This window comes from Platalea leucorodia (assembly GCF_965183815.1).
Source record: "Platalea leucorodia genome assembly, chromosome: 12".
In the NCBI taxonomy this organism is placed as follows: domain Eukaryota; kingdom Metazoa; phylum Chordata; class Aves; order Pelecaniformes; family Threskiornithidae; genus Platalea; species Platalea leucorodia.
In genome coordinates this window covers 15,070,548-15,090,048 of record NC_138834.1, presented here as the reverse complement: position 1 = coordinate 15,090,048, position 19,501 = coordinate 15,070,548, and the positions used below count along the sequence as shown (strand labels likewise).

Sequence of the window (19,501 nt, the reverse complement as noted above, 5' to 3'; positions counted from 1 at the left end):
TTCTGGTGAAACTCCATGATGAGACCTACTGTCTTCTTGCCCCAGCCGCTAAAAGCACTGGGTTATTGTGCCCTTTAACGTAAGGAAGGAGCAGAGAATCCTTGAAATCCTGTGATAAGGTGGCAGTGGGCCAAAACTACAGCAAGAACTACCCACTCCATCGAGAGGAGCTCGCTTTGCCTGGATTGCATCCCTGAGTTTCTGTGCCTGAAGGGTGGGAGAGGAGGGGAGCAGGACAGCAAACTGCTCTAAGCAGAATTGCTTCCTTGGTTTAAGAACGTAAGCGTCTGGTTTCCCAGTTGTAGCTGGAATAGTCATAGGCCTTTAAAAAACAGGTTTTTTTCTGGGTTTTGTAGATGTTCTGTAATCATCATTAGAGATTTTTTTTTTCTTAGAGAATCTTTTAAATATTTTCCTTAGCATCGTTTCTGATGCTGAATTTACTCTCAAGAATTCATCCTATCTTTCTAGCCCCTTACAGTATTTCAGAAATGGGGCATAAGCAGTTTTTCCTCCAAGGCAGGCATTTTTTGCTTGTAACTGTTGATTGAGAGTTTTAATTACTAGGTGGGCAGCTTGAGGCATCTCCAAAAGGCCTTACCTGAACAAAATGCTGATCTCCCAAACTCTGAAAATCTTGAGTCACTTGTCACTTCCGTAAGTCATCGCTAAATGATTAATGCTGTTTTCATTTGAGGGGTTCAGAACATGCAGAGCCTCAAATGCTGCTTTTTGAAAGGAAAAAGGTATGCTTTTTGAAGGATGAAGAGTGAAAATCAGGCTTCTCGTAGAAATTGTTTCTGGATGTGTTAATTCGGTGGTTTGGTAACTGAATGAACTTGCTTAAACTGATGGTACCTTGAACTTGAGTTTTTCTACTAGTGGCATTTGACTCCCATAATGCTCTGCCGTTGTTTAAACCATCTTTATTTCAATCTTCACGTGTCTAGAAGAGCGCTGTGATATTAAGAATTCGTGACCTTGCCAGCGTACCTCAAAGCGGCGCGATTTGTACCTCTGCTGTCCGCGGCTGTCCGGTGCCCGATTGCGTATCTGGCGCTGTAAAGCGGTCACGCTAAGGGTTCTCCGTGTCTGGACCAAGAGGCGCTGCGGGCACCGTGGGGTCGGATGGAGCAGTTGGAGATCGTGTTCCAATCCGCAGGACTCAAGTTGCCCTTGATACACTTTCCATCCTATATTTTTCTGACAATTGTTACTGGAAAATACTAGTCCTGCTGAGAAGATTTACTTATTCCACGGCCTCACTATACATTTCTGTCCCAATTGGCGAATGGTGTTATTACTTAGGGCTTAACTTTAAGTATTGACATTTGTTTCCCATTTTAAGTACTAATTTATCCTTGAATATTAGAGCTGCACGGATTTTGTTTATGGCAGAGAAGTTCTTTGGACTAGAGATGGCTAAATTGTTTTCTTCCTCAGTTTGTTTTTATTGTTCTGAAGCCAAATGGATTTTTCACTTGGCTGAAGAATGCCAGACCTGAAATATTGCATTCTTTGCCCCTGTCTGCAGGCATGTAGTAAATATAGTACCTTTGGGTGAGGCCGATCAGCTGAGAATGAATAATCATTTCATTCATCTGGCTTTTGTCATTCGTTTGTTCTTGGGATTTAAAAAAATAATCATTTTTTTTTAAAAAACTAAACATTGCAGGTCCTTTTCCTGGAGCTCTTCAAATAGCTTTTTAACAGCTCAGTAATATTGCCCTGTGTTGAGAACAGTAGACAAAAATATCATGTATTGGTGGTGATAGCTACTAGCAGGAAGACTTCGGCTCATATATTTTTTCCCTAATAAATGAGAAGATGAGTTAGCTTGTTTGTCATTAATTCAGGTGCCTATTAATGCAGATTTTGGCAATACAACTATTGCAGTATGCTCTACTTGCGAAGCATTTTTCCTGTGGATGTAGCTACACGATAACCTTTTCTGGGAGGGCGCGGTAATTTCAAGCTCTGGGTGCGTTTGTCTCCGCTGAGAGGATGGCTGGGGCCGTCGGGGTGTTGCTGCACCGGTAGGAATGAGGGACTGCAGGCAGTTGCATCCTTAACCGTGAGCAAGCCAGACCTGATTTCAGCTGATGGTTCCAACTGGTTGCCCTCCTTTCTCGTCTTTTCATTGTTCATTTGCTCCCCGGTGGAATCCAACAACGTTTGACTTATTAATGCCTAGCACTTTCCTTGAAGTCTGGATGCCATCGGGTACAACACACTGAGCTAAATAATAGACTCAGCTTTGTGAGCTTTGTCCTTTTTCTAGGCAATCTAAGAAGTGTAGTCTGAGAGCAAACTTCCATGCTCCTCCTATGCCCCAGCAAGCTTAAGAGTCTTTATAAAAGTCAAAGAACTTGGCATTTAACTTCTTTTCCCGATTTCCCATCTTATAATGCTTTATAACAAGCCCACGGGCTCTAGAACACGGGAAGTGCATATCGTCACCTAAAGAGACACCACTGGTGTTTACAGCCAGTACTCCTCTCAGCCGTGCTTTCAAACGATGCCTTGATAGTCGGTGGTCTCTTCTAGGTGTAGTATTTTTGTGCCTTAGAATAAGGTATAAAACTTAAAATACATTTTCTAAATACTGATATTTGTTCTCCTTTGCAGACTAAGAGAGCGCATAGAGCCTGGGGGGGACGAGAGCACAGGACGATGCTGCTGAAAGGAATCTGAGCCACAGAGCATGCTTTGTGCCACAGTTACCCAGGTACGCTCCGGCGGGGCGCTTTGTGTACCTCAAATGAACCCCAGTTCGTTGTGCTTGTTGCTCCGTTGCTTATCCTCCTGAGCCAAGGAGGCTGTCTCAGCCCCAGACCAAAATTATGCTCTGCTTTCGTCGTTCCATCAGGATGGCACTTGCAGGCTGAAACCTTCTAAAGCCTTTTATGTATGTTTTAGTTTTAATTTTATCCGATTGCTAAATTCCAGCTGGCCTCTCTTTAAATGTTACCCATGTTTACATCATGCGATAGGCTGAACATTTTAGTGTATGTTTTCAGAAGTCTTTTATGCACAGAGAAGATGTGATCTCAATAAATGAGGTGCTGAACTACATATCTGGAAGTAGTTTTGAGACTTGCTCCAGACTGCTGTTAGAAACCACTCCAGTTGACTCACCTGCAGATAATCTGCTGGGTTTCAGCAGTCAAAAGCAATGGGGTAGAGGCATCCATCATTGCTTTGCACGCCAGTGTCTAATGAACCAATGCAGATTTTTCAGGATGTTTTGATAGGAAATGTGAAACTTTCTGATGTTGCTTTGGTTTTTTTCCCCCATAAATAAAATTTTGGGGATGAATATTTAAAATCTTCATTTCAGTGCAGCTCAATTCTGTGCTGTCTAATTATATGCTTATGCTAAAGAAAGATGTTGAGGAGGTAAAGATCTGCCTGTCATGATGGAGTCTAGGATTTTTGAAAAGCAATTCTGTGACCTGGGATCCATCGCAATCCAGTAGCACTAGCTGTCTTACAGCGCAGACTAAATAAATAAATAAATTTTTAAAAATCATATGATTGTGAAGTGTTTCTGTGGAATAGAAGCTCACTTTTTTACTAGCACCAGCTGGCAAGTGGGAGTAGAGAAACAGAGCAAACAAACAGCAGAGAAAAGTAGGAGGAACAATGGCGATAGTCTAAAAACTGACACATTCGGAGACCAGCATGCAGAATAACAAACTCCTATCACAGGATGTTTTGCATAGCAACAGGACTCTTGTCTTCAAGTGGACTTTAGTGTAACTGCAGCACTTGCTTCCTGTATGAGATAAAGAGCTGTTGTACTCTGAATGCGTTTTAATCTCTATATCTAAATTGGACTAATAATTAAAAAGAATTAGCTGAAGGAAACGATAGCGAAGTCTATTGCTCCTGAAAGCGTTTCCTCTTATTTTGCTGTCAGAGAAGTGAGAACAGAAACATGCATAAAGGAAACAGATTAAAGATAAACTTTTTCACCAGGTGCTGAATGCTGTCTACAAACGACTTTGTCGATGAAGGGAGAAATTGATTGGGAATTGGAAGCGGGAACTGGTTCGTAATACTGTTCAACATGCGCAAAGGGGTGCCAAAGGACCCAGAAATAGCTGACCTATTCTACAAAGATGATCCTGAAGAAATATTTGTGGGTTTACATGAAATTGGACATGGAAGTTTTGGAGCAGTTTACTTTGTAAGTATAGTTCTTTACCTCCTTTTTGGAAAACGGAACCATTTTAAGTGACATTTGAGAGATTTTCAGCATTTGTGAGTGGTGTTTGAGCCCTTTAGTTCTTCGTGTGTATTAGCTTTCTCATAACACGTCTCAAAAAGAAGTGTTTCCAGAGCACTCCTGAGCTCTCGACTGTTACAGCTGTATTTATAATAGCAGTTGATTATAGTATTAATAGTGCACCCAACTATTTAGGTTAAGTATATGGTATCTTGTGCTGTCTGATACTGAAAGTTGAATTTAAACAGTTGGAAATTAATTTACCAAACTGGAATTTCAAGATACTCTACTTGGTGCTCATGTGCTTGTAAATCATTGCAAATTAATAGATCGAGTGAATTAATGATTCAAAATGCATTTGGAGCTAAAAGCTCCTTTGTTAATGAATTGGTATTGTGGCTGCTTGGGTAAAGACACCGTGGAAGTCGCATCAGATTGCATTCAGGCTTCTGAATGATTTCTCTGCTGCTCTGATAATTTAGGAGTTAAAAATATCTTTGAAATATCATTTTGGTTTGCCACCCTCCTTGTCCCCATGTTCATCGCACAACATGCTGTCTTCAGTAGCAAATGCTTACATGGCAAAAGCAAAGAGAAAGTCTTAAGAGGAATGGGAATTCAAATGGGAAGGATGTATTGCGTTAAGCGATAGAGTCAAGAGAATTGAATCTGGCAAGTGAGAAGAATAGTGCTTTTACAACTGGTATCAAACAAAGCCAAATCCAAAATACTGGATTTGGAAATAATTATAATCAAGTCGCTATCAGTGAAACTAAAATAGAATTCACTATGAACAAAATCAATCAAAGACAAATTAAAGCTGCTTGGTAGCGTGGCCTGCTGCTCCAGAAGATCAAGTTCACTAGAACTGAGATTTCTGAATATCAGACATTAAAGTATTTAGGTAAGTACCCTTACACCTCTAACTCCAGAACCTGGCAGTGGCTAGCATTAATTTGCAAGCACTCCCATTCCCTGTTTGTAGTTGGGCTCAGTGATGGAGGTGTTGGTGGAACTGTTGTTGGAACAGGAGAGGAGCCTGATATTTTGTGTCAGATAAGCAGTGCGTGTGTGTTTTGAGGGATGACGACAGAATTCCTCGGTGTGTAATATGGTGGTAATAATGCAGGGGAGTTTCTGCCATGGGGACTGCCAACAGTGGGACAGGCACCTTTAGATGTTGGGGTACGGGACAGGTTGGTGAAAGTACAACGTTAACGGTACTACGTGTGTAAGAGGATGAGGCTGTAATACTTACAATATGTGTTGATCCACTCCATAAGAAGAGCAAGCATTTTTTTAAGGTGGGAACAGGGAGGTCCTACCCAGAGTATTTCAAACCCAAAGGGCGAGGATGCGCGGTGTGCTTTAGGGCAGAGATGACCTAGTGAAGGTGCCACCTTCATCATTCAGCTCTGCTGTTCGGAAGTCCCTCATACCTCTCGGGAAAGAGGGTCAGGAGCGTTAGAGATCTGATCTACCAAGCAGGCTTACAGCTGAGATGTCACTATGGTAAAAGACTTGTGATTCCCTGATGCTTCTCTTCCTCCTTTCCCTGGATGCGTTATTTAGCTGGTCTGCACTTCACAAACCTTGGAGAGTTTAGCCAGACTGCTGCTTCTTGCAATATCCTAGCAGCGGCTGCATCCCCCACGCTCGACAGTGATCGCAGTCCTGCCTGTAGTAACGTTGCTGTAGTCGGTAGTCACTGGATGCATCGCCACTTACCTGTGATACATCTGCACTTCTTTGCCACTCTTTGAAACTTGAGCTTTCCTTGCTGTCGCGTGAAGCACTTGGCATCCAGTGAATTGTTCTTCGGAGTCTTTGCCTGGTCCTGCTGCGTACCGAAGTCACGAGCAGGAACTCCCCTATTTGCAGATTTTGTGCACGATAGCCCGGCACCCATCCCTTTCCCCGAGGCATGCCCCTAGCTATCCCCTGCTTTGTGTGCGTCAGGCGAGAGCTGCTCCCTGCCACGCAGGGGATGCTGTGCGTCCTCGTTTGGTTTTCCTCCTTTTTAAAAGCCTTTGTAGCCTGTCTCACATCTTGATTCTTGCGCATCTTGGAGTAAGGCAGGGCCGAGGATAAGATCTCGGATTGCCGTGGCAATATTCCAGGGATCCTGACGTGCTTGGTATCAAAAAGAGTGGGTCAATAAAAACCTTTGAAGGACAGGGCTTTCTAAATATTCCAAAAGAATGGGGAAGAGACTTCAGATACATAAAAAGGGGCAGGGCACGGATTGTTATGGTGTTGCTGCATCTCTCTGTTATTTTAATTGGTACTGACACTACTACAAATAGCAAATACATCAATCTGTGTCTTGTCACTGTTGTTATAGTGGTTTAATATGATCGTTCTTTTAATAATTTATGATTACAAATTTCAATTTAAGCCCAATATTTGCAAGCTGTTTTGTTTTCCGGTATTTTATTTTCCGGTTATTGCCAAGGTTTGGCAAGATAACTTGAAATTTCTTTTCTTGCTTGAAAGAAATGAGACTTCATCTATCACAAGGCTAAGAAAAATTACGTCACTTCTCACAAGGTTTTAAAGTTGATGCTAACTTGACTTGAAATCCACTCAGTTGGTATCACACTTAACTTCAGAAGAATAGTTTTAATCAAAAACAACCTACTTATATCCACGTTAGAAATCTGGAAAAGCGAGAAAGCAGATGAGGACCGTGTAAAGGAGGTTTTGCAAGCAAAATGTGCTTGTTTTCTGCCAAGCTTTTCACCAAAGATCTACAAGTATGGCCAAAACCGCTTCAGCAATTGGATATTTAAGTGTGCTTGTACAGCCCTTCACGTTATCTCAGCCAGGAGGACCCCAAGCGCTCGGTACAGCGAGAACTTCACCCGCGACTATGAAAACACGGCAGCGCCATTCGGCAAAAATTCACGGCTGAAGTGAGAGATACCGTGTTCACGTGAAGATACTTGGAATTAATGTAACAGACAGAAATACTTGGAAATTTGTTTAGGGCACCAACATTAACTCATCTATTTGAGTAAACTACTCTTGCTCTTTTATGTGTTGGGTCAGAACGATGAGTGGTTAGGAAGGGGTTTGCCTTGTCCAAAGGTTATTTGTTTTCAGCTTGGTCTCGCTCGTTGGAGGAGGAGCGTGTGCTGTGAAGAGTCCAAGCGTGTCAACTCCCTTTAGTAATTCCTCTGCTCTGTTGGTTCACCCGACACCATTTTTCTTTGAAGTAGTCGTACGCATCATGAAATGTCTTTCATTAATACATTTCTTGAAAGCATAGCGTTCATCCTCTCAAGCAGTTGCAAGAAGGATTTACCACATTTAGCTTCTATTGTATTCTAAGCTTTTAACTGTCATTAATTTTTTTTTTTTTGTCCCCAAAATGGTAAATGGTTGGAGGTACTGGGATTTCAACAACTCTTTAAGACTAAAACCTTCAAGTTTTCTGTCCTTAACATGCGGAAATGAGGGCAGTGCCAATCTGGGCAAGCAGAGCTCTTTCTAAAACCGAGTTTTCAGCCTCTGGTCACCATCCCTGTGTCACACAGGCTGCAGAAAAGTAGGATTTTGCTGACTGAGTAATACTCATTGTACAACTGAGATCTGGTGCAGTGAAAGGAAAGTTGCTTTTTTTAATTGAGAGAAATTCCAGAATGAAGCATCTTCTTGAAACTGGAAATTGAAATAGCTGTTTGAGAATATCAATGTTGTGTGGGGTTTTTGGATGAAATTACAGAGATTTTGATACACCTCTTCATTTGTTTCTTTGGAAAACATTTTTCTGAAGGTTTATCTAAAACTGTTTTTACTGCAATTCCAATAAAACTGTATTTTGCATGTTCTAAGTTCAACATTGGGCCTTGGTTTGCGTATCAATAGAGAGGTAGCAAGTGCAGTAAGGGCCGAGGGGGGAACAGTGGATATGGACAGATGGATAAAGTCAGGAAAAAGCATCACAAGAGTTGTCTGGTAAATCTTATCGCAAGGAAGGTGTCTCTGCAGCGTGGGAGCTTGCCAGGATGCGATGTAGGAGAGAAAAGCCTGCATTTGCCAAAGGCACAGCTCACTCCACGGGGAGGGGAAAAAAAATGAAACTGTTTTCAATCTATTTCTTTCTCCCTACTCCAGGCTACAAATTCCCACACTAATGAGGTGGTGGCAGTCAAGAAAATGTCCTATAGTGGAAAGCAGACGAATGAGGTAAGATGAATAAAGCCAATTCTGCATGCTGAAGCTGTTGCACCCATAATGTAAGTCTGAACAGTGAAATTAGCTGCGTATTTCATTTGACACTAGCAGACCAGCTTTTTAATGCTGTAGCTGTTGCTCACTTCCATAGGAAGCGTGGAGGTTTGTGGAGGGAAAATAAGTTTATGCAAATTTTGACAAATAGTTCAGTTTAAGGAGGTGAATGGGAATTCAGAATGCTTGTAGGGTGGTTATTTCGGTAATAAGTGCATTAAGAGCATGCCGACTGCTGGAGCCATAACCGCAACCCTTTGAGGTGTCAACTGAAATGTATAGCTGACTTGAAACACTTTTCGGGATCTATAATCTAGAATTGCACAGACCACCTATTCAGAATATCAGTCTTGCTTCACCTGCTGCTTGTTAGTTGCTCCCCTTACTTCTTTGTGTTGCAACGGTCTGGACTCGGATTGACTCTGCTCATTCGGATTGCTGGGTTGATAGGCAGTGAAGAATGTGTTTGTTAGGAGCAAACAGGGATGTTTTAAACTCGTTTTTCCTTGCTTACCTGTTGGTCTTCCACGTGGGCTGAGGTCTTCTGAATGTCAGCTGCCTTGCGCTGCGTTACAGAAGGAAGCGAGCGGCTAACTGCTACCGTCCGTAGCACGTGCTGTAGGTGGTGGTGTCTGTTTTGGGACGGGTGGGTTTGTTACGAAGTCTGAGACCACTGGACAGTTCAATCAACAAAACAGGAGCAATGCTTTAAGTAAAATATATTGCAGATAAAACGAGGGGAAAAAAATTGTAATCCTCAAGCTATTTAAATATGTCGGGGGGGGGGGGGATCTCAATGCAATAGAGATCCAGACAACTTCAGTTGTGCACAGTTGTGCTTTTACAGCTATGACTCTTACTGTCTTCACATTGTAAAATAGCTTTATGGTTGCTTTTCAGACTGTACTACAGTGTGTGGTGTTTGAGAGTATGTAGGGGATTAAGCAGAGAAATGTATTTATACCTTTTTGGTTTTTTTTTTTTTTTTAATTAGAAATGGCAGGATATCATCAAAGAAGTCAAGTTTCTACAACAGCTGAAGCACCCCAACACCATAGAGTATAAGGGCTGTTACCTGAAAGAGCATACGGCATGGGTGAGTGAGCGATGTGGCATTTAGAGGTCTCATGAGCAGAAAATGTACGGAACAGCAATCAAATATTCAGTGTCTTTAAATGCAGCAGTATTCATCCCATGCTGCCTGTAGTCCCTTTCATCTGAAGAAGCTTCCAGGTAATTTAAAGGGAATAAATATTTAGGACATTGGAACAAATCCCTGCTTCTTTGAGGCAGGCCCCTGTGTTCATGCAGATTAAACAATTACCATGGAACATCCTCTGCAATATCTCCCCATAAACTTCTCAGTGCCTGAACTTTCTTTACAATAATGAAAGATGTCTTGACATTGCTGGAACGTTCAGAGCGTTTTATCTTGTTCATCGCTTATTGCATTTCTTGCAACTTAAGGTCTTACTTGCTTCTACTGTTTCTCAGCCATTCAAGTAGTAACTGTGGGGGAAGTGTCTACCCTATTATTTAAAAGCTTGCTTTTTTCTTGCAGTTGGTTATGGAGTACTGTTTAGGATCAGCTTCTGATTTGCTAGAGGGTAAGTTTTATATAGTCTTCGATTTTCTTATTGCTAGTGCCCCTTCTTAGTGTAGCGGGAGGCTGTTTTCTCACAGACTGGTGTTTTGCAAATGGTAGAGGCAGCCTGTCTGTACTACTCCATTCTGTAGCTAGAATGCTTGTGTTTGTGATTCCAAAGGTAAGTTGAGACTTTCCTGGGAGGCCAGCGCTACGTATAACTGGCATCCACATTTACATGTTGTAAAACGAAGGTATAAATGTATGTAGCTCTGTTCCTGTAATTTGCGCCTTCTTGATGACTGAAGCAGACCGCCTGTTTCCTGAATATCCGTAACGAAATCCTGCAGAGATCACCTTTGTCCTTGCCTTGCAGTTTGTAGGAATAATTACAGATGGTTTTGTAGAACAAGAGGGTGATATGACCTCAAAACTAGAACAAGAGCACCTGCAGAGGAACAGGGAATCTAGCCGAAGTTTGCAAAAACTAGTACTCTTTGTGGGCCCTATCTTTTGCATCTAAGATACGGTCAGCCAAAGGCACGTGCTGGTCGTGTTTGGGGATATAGGGAAGGTGCTTTGGGGCATCTCTTTGTAGCTAGTATGCCTCATTTTCCTTTTTTGTCCACTGGGGAGAAAGAGTGGCAAGTTTTTCTTGCTGAGGACCAACTGAGTATTTCAAATACATTTGGCAAGCTGCACTCAGACATATCTCCTGGCGTTAACAGTAACTGCTGGCCCTCGCAGGAATGCGAAGAAAAATGTGGTTTCCTCTGATGTGACGTACGTGCACAGGCTGTGCGTAGGCTCAGGGCTGCTAACGGCCATCGGGCCGTAGGAGACTAGTACGGTGAAGGTGATGTTCACCTCATAGCTGGCAAAATTGGTGGGGGTCCTTCTCTTTAAAACCACTTTCTCAGGAGAAGATCACACTTAGCTTCTTATGGCTTTTCTTGAATTTTTTTCCGTAGTTCACAAGAAACCACTTCAGGAAGTGGAGATCGCTGCCATCACCCACGGTGCCTTGCAGGGGCTGGCCTACCTGCACTCTCACTCTAAGATTCATAGGTAAGGCGAGAGGTCGGTGCTGCCTGCATGTCCTTCCATCTTCCACTCTCTGGAGCCTGAAAATTGCTTTGCTGTGTTTAAGCAACTTTGGTAAAAGTTATTCTACCAAAATTTTCTCTAATGAACTTGTCAGTACTTCTAATGCCAGGGCAGAAGTATAAATAAAAGCTGTTGGCTGTTAAGGAGTGTATTTTTTGTTGTTGTTGAAATTGTGGCACATTAAATTGTGGCTATATGCAGTGCTGAATTCTCTTCCATGTTAACAATTTTTCTCTGCGGACCCTGGTAACAAAGAATACACCTGAATGCTGGCTGACTGACAGGAAAATATCACCCTAAATTTGCCAAATAGAGTGATAGAGCTAGACTGTTTTTAAGGCTAGACATTTTTTACATATGAGTAAGTAAAACTTAATGCTTTCAGAAATCAGTCAGTGAAAGCGTAAGGGTAAAACTACCTTAGGAGAAATCAGAGCGCACAGGCAGAGGAAGATGTTATCACAGGCTGCTCATGGATGCCAGCTCTTAGATGTGTCTATCATAATGTGGTATTTTTCAGGAGTTTATATTTCTTTGACTCATTTGTCAACAATGTTGCATGTTCTCATTTTATGTTTATTTTTTTTGTCTAATTTTGGGTGCTACTGATATGTCGGGGACTTGTGAAATGGGTGAGAACTAGATTCGTGTAATGTGAGTGGGGAGTCATCAGAACGAGGCAAGTTGAGACTAATTTATGGGGCCTCTGTCATCTGCTGGCAAGCTTGAGGCAGAAAATCGGTATATCTGAGGCTGAGAGAGTGAGGGATTTTTACAGAGACAGGAATTATTTGTCACTTGTTAGAATAACTCTCTGGGGCATATCTACACATGGTTATTAAATCATATTTAGGTGAAATATTAATTTAAACATGAATGTCAATTTATGAAATTAACCTAAGATGATTTTTGATCAGCCCTTTGCATATATGCCCTTATTTGAGCATAAAAATACCTGTTTTGAAATATTTTACGTGCTTTCAAAGTGCATTGAGTTCTTATTTATAGTAAATGACTCCCTGTATGGACACTATGGAGAATTAGTTTTCCTCAATCCTCATTAGGACTTTGCAACATCATACAATTCACGTGTTGTAAATTCAGCAGTTTCGCATACTGAATCCTAGCTACTCTGCGTGAACTTTCCATGAGTGTGCGCATTGCACGTCAAGAACAAAGCTGGTTATTTCTCTTTCGAAGTGGAAGACGTTACTTTGCCGTTGCAGCGTGCTGAGAGCGGCCGTAAGGAAAGTTGCCGCCAGAAGAACCACGCAGGTCGTGCCCATCTAGCTGGCTTCCTTCTGAGGGGTGGTTCTTCTTTCTTCTTCTGCCTTTTAGCTGCTGAGATGGGAAGGCAAGCCTCCTCTCTCAGAAAAGAGGACCAACAGGAGACTTCTAGTTTTCTGATAGCTGTTGTATCTTAAAAAGGAGAGGCGAAAGAGTGCCGTTTCCTAGCTCCGTTGTTCAGCAGTGAGGAGTGCTGTGCTGATGTGCACAGCTGCAGGCGAGCTGCACACCTGGAGGAGAACACCCTGCTCGCCTCTGCTGTGGCAAGTAGAGCAAACGCTGAATGAGAAGGGGGCAAAGCTGGGAGCTGGGACGGCTGTGGTTTCCCTGCCCCACAGCAAGGAAGGCAAAGCGAGCGTGCCCTAGAATGGAGGGACACCTTGTGGAGATGCAGGAGCAAAGCAAGCCTCCAGTCTCGCCTCCTGAGCTCCCACAGCATCTCTGCTACCCGTGAGTTGCGATGTCACGCTGTGGGATGGCAAAGGATGAGATTTTCTGTTTAATTGCAGGTACGAGGCAAACCTAAGCTAGCAAATGTGTTTGCTGATACCTAACGTGGCCTGAGTCCGTTGTTGCTTGTTGTACAGTGAAGGCAGCAGTGGAGATGACAGCAAAGAGGACAGCCTGTGCTGTCTCTTTGGTACTTTTGAGGTGTTCATTCTTGCACACACAAAACATCTTTAGCACTTGCCCTCCAGCAGATGTGACAGATGCAGAGACCCAAAACATGAAGACATGTCAGGATATGTTTCCGAGTAGCACAGTGTGCAAAAAAAAAAAGGCACAATAGTAGTTTTGAAGTGATACAGTCCTGGGAAAGGGAGAATAGAAGTTCTTACTCTGGCTCTGCTGCTGAAATGCTGTAATTAAATTCCTGTCTCTGTGGCTCTATCCCAGCTTTGCCTATCCTGTGCGCTGCCTTTCGGAGACAGGCATCTCACCAGTGTTTCTATCATGCTAAATTTAAAAGGCCTTTCAGCGTGCCTGTTCTCTGGGTCAACAGTGATGCTGGATTTGTATTTGACGCACAAATCATTACGCTTCAGCTGTCGTACGATGATTCGGTGTATGCTCTTCCTCTGCAGCAAATACAAGATAGCTTTGTTTCCCCTCCCATTTATCTAATTAGCTCGGTGTTCGCAGGGTCGGAGTATGAGTGTGTTTGGCCAAACACAGTCACTTGTTTGTGCTGGAGGTCTCCTGCTACTGATAAGTGGCTTTGCTGTTTAAGGACTTAGAGTTGAACATCAGCTAAGAAAAGCTGATGTTTTTCTTGATGCGTTTTTTGTATAAAGATACATGATATTTTTTGAAAAGATGGCAAGGAGACATTGCAGACTGTGCGGCGTATACAGCCTGGCTGACAGGGATCCCTTGCACGGATTTCATTTATGTTGAGGGTCTGTTTTTGCAAAAGCAAATAGCTTTGCCCGTGTAAAGGCGTCTGTGGCATACCTAGTGTGCAATTTTCCCTTTGTTATTGAAGTGCTGTATCAGGGTTTTAAGGAACTTTCACTATAGTGTGATTTTCAGCTGGCAGTATGTAAGTAGACCTGAATTTCTTAAAGCAATCCTCCTCCTTTTATGTCTGATGGGTAGAAGAAAGAAATATTTGGGATATAACTGACAAGTCCGTCTCAGGCTTTGAATAGGGTCGTTGCCAAGTGTCTTGGAAGGTGTGCCAATTGAGTTAACCGTTCTCAGCGTTTCATGGGCAGTTAATTTGAAATTATCCCACTTACTGCTGGAATTCAGAAACTTAGAGTGCCAAAGGTGTTGAATGTATCTTGTGCCTTTTGTATTTCAGTAGTGTCATTATCCTTAATCTCTTAAATGGATGAATTATCTGAGAGTTGTAGGAAGGATGAGATAAGGAAGCCTAGGGCATTTGAAAGATGAAAGTAACATGTCTGGCATCGTTTAAGGTGTCACAGCAGGGTATTGGGATACCTCTCTCCTGGATCTCAGTTTGGGGCCTCAGCCTTGCAGCTATGGCTCTTCTCTTCTTCTCTTCCCTCACCCCCTGCCCTTTTTGGGTACAGGTTTCCATTTCCCAAAAACCCACGTAGCTGACTTCTCTAGCTCTCTGTAATACTAGACTTCTAAATATTCTCAGGTTTTTATGAATGTTCAATTGAGAAAAAGTTAGTGGACTTCTGTGCGTTTGTAAATTTTTGGAAGTTATTCTATTGTAACCAGAACTATACTTTTCATTTTTACTTTTAAAGGGATATTAAAGCTGGAAATATTCTTCTAACAGAACCAGGTCAAGTGAAACTAGCTGATTTTGGGTCTGCATCTATAGTCTCCCCTGCCAATTCTTTCGTGGGAACGCCTTACTGGTGAGTAAAGCCTGCAGTACTTCAGGCCTTTATAAGACTGCTCTCTTCCATTTCCAGCCTTTCACAATCTGAAAATAGTATCTGTCATAAAATCCTTGTTAACTAAGCGGTTTTCTTAAAATCCCTGTGTCCAGCTCTTCAGGAAATGTGTTCTTTCTCAGTGCCCATGAGTAGAGGTAGGCTGTGCAGCACTTTGATATGGCACCAGTTACTGTTTCGACTGTTGTAATGCCGTTGGCTTAAAAATTGTGCCATGGGTAGTGGAACTAAGACAACCACATGGAAAGAGGGAATCCTGTTAATCTGGCCATGCAGACTGGAAGTCACACGGCTACTTAAATTCTATTTTGAAGAAACTTGCTTAAGGGTCACTTGAGTTGCGTGGCATTCCCACCGTAGTGGACCAGCGCAGCTTTATGCTCCACTTACTTTGTGGCAGACGCCCCAGGCGTTGATGAGAGGTCGCCTATCGCCCAACCTCTGAACAAGTCCATTTGGCAGGAAGCCTCCTTTGTCTTTGAAGAACAAAAGTTAAGAGGCTGAACTTTTGCAGGCTGGGCCCACTGCTTCTTCCCCCTCCCGCCCCACTCATCCCTTTATCCTGGGCCACCGTATTTCCCCACTGTTCCGGATTTCCCTGTTCCTTTCATAGCTACACTCACAGGCTGCATAAATCTGCTGGAAAATTCTCCTGGTGTGCCAGTGGAAACCCCACCATCTCTGGTGAGAGCGAAAGTGATGCCTTTAGGACTCTCCCAGCCCTTGCTGTCTGCCTGCAGGTACAATGCCTTTGAGATCGGTGTGGGTCTCCCATGTGCCAGCATGTTGCGCTAACAGCAAGATGATCAGGTTGGCCTCTTATTTCCTTTCCTTTCTTAAACTGCCTCTTGGAAGAGTTGCTAGTGCAGGCAAGCATTGTTTCATTTCGGCATGGCTTTACTTAGCTCCATGCTGGCTCTTTAAGTTCTGGTCCGCTGCGCTGCTGAAGATAACGAAGCCGTCTCATTTTAAGCTGTGTACTGGGAGTCGCAATTTGTATCCCCTAACCCGCATGTTTTGCACTGTGGTTGGTAGGATGGCACCAGAGGTGATCCTTGCTATGGACGAGGGACAGTACGATGGAAAGGTGGATGTCTGGTCTCTTGGGATCACGTGTATTGAGTTAGGTGAGTAAATACTTGGCAGCTGAGATGAATAATTAACTGTCTGCAATATTTATTAGGAAGTCCTGAAAAAATGGAAGATTCTTATTCCTCATAAGTTTTAGTTTTGTTTTTTTTTTTCTTTAAAAAGCCTGACTTGGAAAGCGCTGACAGTTGGGGTAAATCTTTTACTCGCTGGCAAATCGAGAGTAAGCCACTAATGCTGCTGTGCTTTCATGTTAATCTGGTCTGCTCGGTTATTCCCTTAATAACGAGAGAATTCTAGTCTTGTATGAGAAGAAACCATGGTTTCTAGTCTGTATTTTTCAACCCGGGTTTTGAAAAAGTCGTTCCAGCTGCTATGTCAAGGGAACTGGTGTCCTAAGAATGGTGTGTCAGAAGGGACCTAGGTTTAATTTTCAATTCTTCTTACTTCCCCACTCTCTGAAACAAAAATCTTCAATCTCAGCTGAAAGTTTGAGACATGAATCAACGTGGACAGGTTCTTTACATGAGAAGAAAAGGGTTTGCACTGCAAAGGGCAAATGACACGCATCCACACAGCCTGAAGCAGATGTAGATGGGATAGCAGGTACACAGAGCAGATGTGTGCACTTTAAGTTTGAATACTGACATTGCATGTGCCGAGTAGATTATTTTCAAAGATGCTCTTCATATGGATTATACTCCCCAGCAGTACTTTTAAGAACTTAGTGTGAGGGCAAGTTCACTGAAAATGTTATTCAGAAATCTTTAATCAGCACAAATATATATGAGATAAGAGGGGGACGTACAGAATGGGAAGAAACATTGACCCCAACGTGGAGTCGGTAACGGTGTAAAGACTAGTAACTTCCAGTGTTGTATTTCGTGTGTCGGCGCTAATGCCTTGCTGACGCTGTCTGTGTTTTGATATAAAGAATGCAAAAATGAGAAGTTCTAGACTTCTGTTCTTCTGCATGGCTGCTGATTTTTTTTGTGTGGAGTTTAGACTAGTTATGGCCTCTCAAGGAGTAAATCACAGCAGTAAAATAGATATTATGCTACCTTACCCTACACAGGCACTGAGTCTTGATACTAGAATTTCTGTGGAGCTTTTCAGTCAAGAACCTCAAAAGCCCTTTTACGTAGTTGATGGGTTTGCTTTTTTCAATATTACCTTTTTGAGAAGTATTAAACTTTTTTTTTTTTAAACCTCGAGCTTTGCCTTTGCATGATTCCATATCTGAACATGGGATCAGGTAGCAGTGGGAGGAAATCTCGTGTTGAGCACCACTTGGCTTTCTTTGAATGCTGATGTCTTAATTTCTTGCGTAGCCGAAAGTAAGTAGTGTTTAAAGACAAGAAAATGCGGTGGTTTGCCTGCATGCTGCATGTCAAGGACAAGTGACTGCTCTGACCTGACATGAACTTAAAAATCCGGGCATCATGTGCCGATGGGCGTGACTGCCCTTAGGTGGTGGTGCAAACTCGCCTTTCTCAACTTCTGTGCGAGATCTGCTGCACCCCTGCAAGGTCGGGCTGGTAGGTAGGTGTCCTCTCGGCGCAAGGACTAGGAAGAATTTTGGTTGGGGGGAGTTAATGATGCACCTGGCGAGTGAATTTGGCAAACCGTCCCACTTGCAGGTGACTGCCAATGACAAATGAAACAGGCAGCCACTCTTTTCCCTTAATATAGATGCTACAGCAGTGCATCAAAGATCCGTAGGGATTGATAGATGAATTTCCTAGCCCCGACGCGCTGTGTGTCTAAGCTCTGTTTTAGTCAGCTTCTGCTGATCTTAGCTTGGCAGGTCAGGAGTGAAAACTTGCGGCTAAAGTAACATTTACTGGAAACTTCTCCTTTTAAAATTTGCATCCTATTCTCTTTGGATTTTGTCATTCCCTCTTGAAGTAACAGCTTTTCTTGAGTGGTTGTCCTGGTCTAACATAGAATATGAAAATAATTAGCTTAAATGTGATGACGACAGTAATGAGCTATTGATGTAGCCGTGATACCCTTGCTCATACTTCCCTATCTTTCTCCTTTTCTTTCCAGACTGCCTTATCACACCTTTCTCTTCTCTTTCTAGCTGAAAGGAAGCCTCCGCTTTTCAACATGAATGCAATGAGTGCCTTATATCACATAGCCCAGAACGATTCCCCTACGTTACAGTCAAATGAATGGTAAGAGAGCTATTACCGGATTATTTTTTTTGTTTGTTTCCCTGAAAACGCTCTGCAACGATCTTTTCGTGGTTAAAGTCTGACAAGAAAAGTGTTCGCTGCAGCGTAGTGATTTGACTGCGTTCTCAAATAATGCTCCTGTGTAGGCAGGCTCAATTTTGACCTTCTGTCACTTGGCTGTGCTACAATCGACATGTGTGGAGGTGTTAATTATGGGGCTGTAGACGCTGTGGGAATTAAAATATTGTTGGATGCATTAAGCCAGCCGTAGCTCAGAAAAGCCTCCAGCTGCAAAAGATCCCTGACAGAAGAATTGTTAGCATTGTAGTGCAGCTGAAATGTGGAGAAAGGGAGAGGAGAGGTGCACAGAATATAGAGGTAATTCGTGTTTTTTTTGGTTTTTTGTTTTTTCAGTGAGTGACTTCAAAAGTCATCAGAGCTCTGTGGCCAGTAAATACTCCCCAGGCTACAGGCTTGTTCCAGAGTCTGGACTTTGATACAAGAATGCTTCCTTAGTTTGTGGGAGCAAAGGGGTCACCCCGTTCTCTGTACCCAAGGGTGGAATGTAGCTCTCGAGGGGTGCTTGGCAGGGTCTGCAGATGGCTTGAAACAACAGCTCCTGGAGAGGTGTGAAGTTCCCCCAGTTACACTGCTAGGCATTTAAGTAGCATAATTGTTTCATTGCTCATCATTTATCAAAACCACTCCAGTTTCCTTATTTCATCCTCTCTGGTTTGTCCATTTTTTAAAATTCAAAGAACTTGGTCTCATATCTGCACACTGTTCTCATATCTGCTGCCCATGTTCTTCTGTGCAGAATTTGCAATGCAGAGTGGAGACAACTTGGGAATACAGTACAAGAATCGGTATTCTTGATTGCAGGCAGTTGGTTTATAGCCACCTGTTTGCTCTCTGTGGCTTTGAGACCACTGCTTTTGAGTTCAGTAGCGCCTAGAAGATCAGTTTTCTTCTGTCCAGTTGTGGTACAAGCTCCTCTATAGCCTAAAGTTTTGTTGAACTAAGCATTGTAGCAAGGTGCTTTACATAGTCGGTGTTACGAATGGTGAGAAGCTTCTAGAGAGCCATTTCATCAGCAAACTTAGGAAGTGCATTTCTGGAGTTACCAATAATTTCATTGACATCTATTTTTACGTCGTTGAAGTAAAATTGAAAATAGCGACTGGTACGCATAGTTCTCAGCTTCTGGTTGGGAGATAATTGTGTGTCCATGTTGGTTGGAAGAACTGGTGGGATCAACTTAACTGGACTTTTCCAAATCCTGAGTAATTTCTCTGTCCCAGAACTTAAGAACAAATTAGTCAAGGTTTTTCTTTTGCTTTGCGCTAAGAAGTTTGTGTTTGTATTCCAGATCCTAAGCTGCTTTTTTATTTAGAACTTTTTTTTTATT

The 19,501-nt window shown here is 42.7% G+C and overlaps 1 protein-coding gene across 9 annotated transcripts in view; it reads left to right on the top strand.

Annotated features, from left to right (window-relative positions):
* Positions 1-19,501, top strand: part of TAOK3 (TAO kinase 3) — a 93,999-nt gene that overhangs the window by 38,602 nt on the left and 35,896 nt on the right. For 7 of the 9 annotated variants that reach the window (XM_082325168.1, XM_082325170.1, XM_082325173.1 and 4 more), the window contains 9 exons: positions 2,629-2,728; positions 3,982-4,192; positions 8,351-8,422; positions 9,459-9,560; positions 10,026-10,071; positions 11,021-11,117; positions 14,672-14,785; positions 15,860-15,951; positions 18,000-18,093. In XM_082325168.1, coding sequence (XP_082181294.1) covers positions 4,073-4,192; positions 8,351-8,422; positions 9,459-9,560; positions 10,026-10,071; positions 11,021-11,117; positions 14,672-14,785; positions 15,860-15,951; positions 18,000-18,093 — 737 coding nt within the window. In that variant the 5' untranslated portion in view covers positions 2,629-2,728; positions 3,982-4,072. Of the gene's footprint in view, positions 1-2,628; positions 2,729-3,981; positions 4,193-8,350; positions 8,423-9,458; positions 9,561-10,025; positions 10,072-11,020; positions 11,118-14,671; positions 14,786-15,465; positions 15,565-15,859; positions 15,952-17,965; positions 18,094-19,501 lie in introns of those variants that run through there. The other 2 variants (XM_082325175.1, XM_082325176.1) reach the window with 2 other exon arrangements.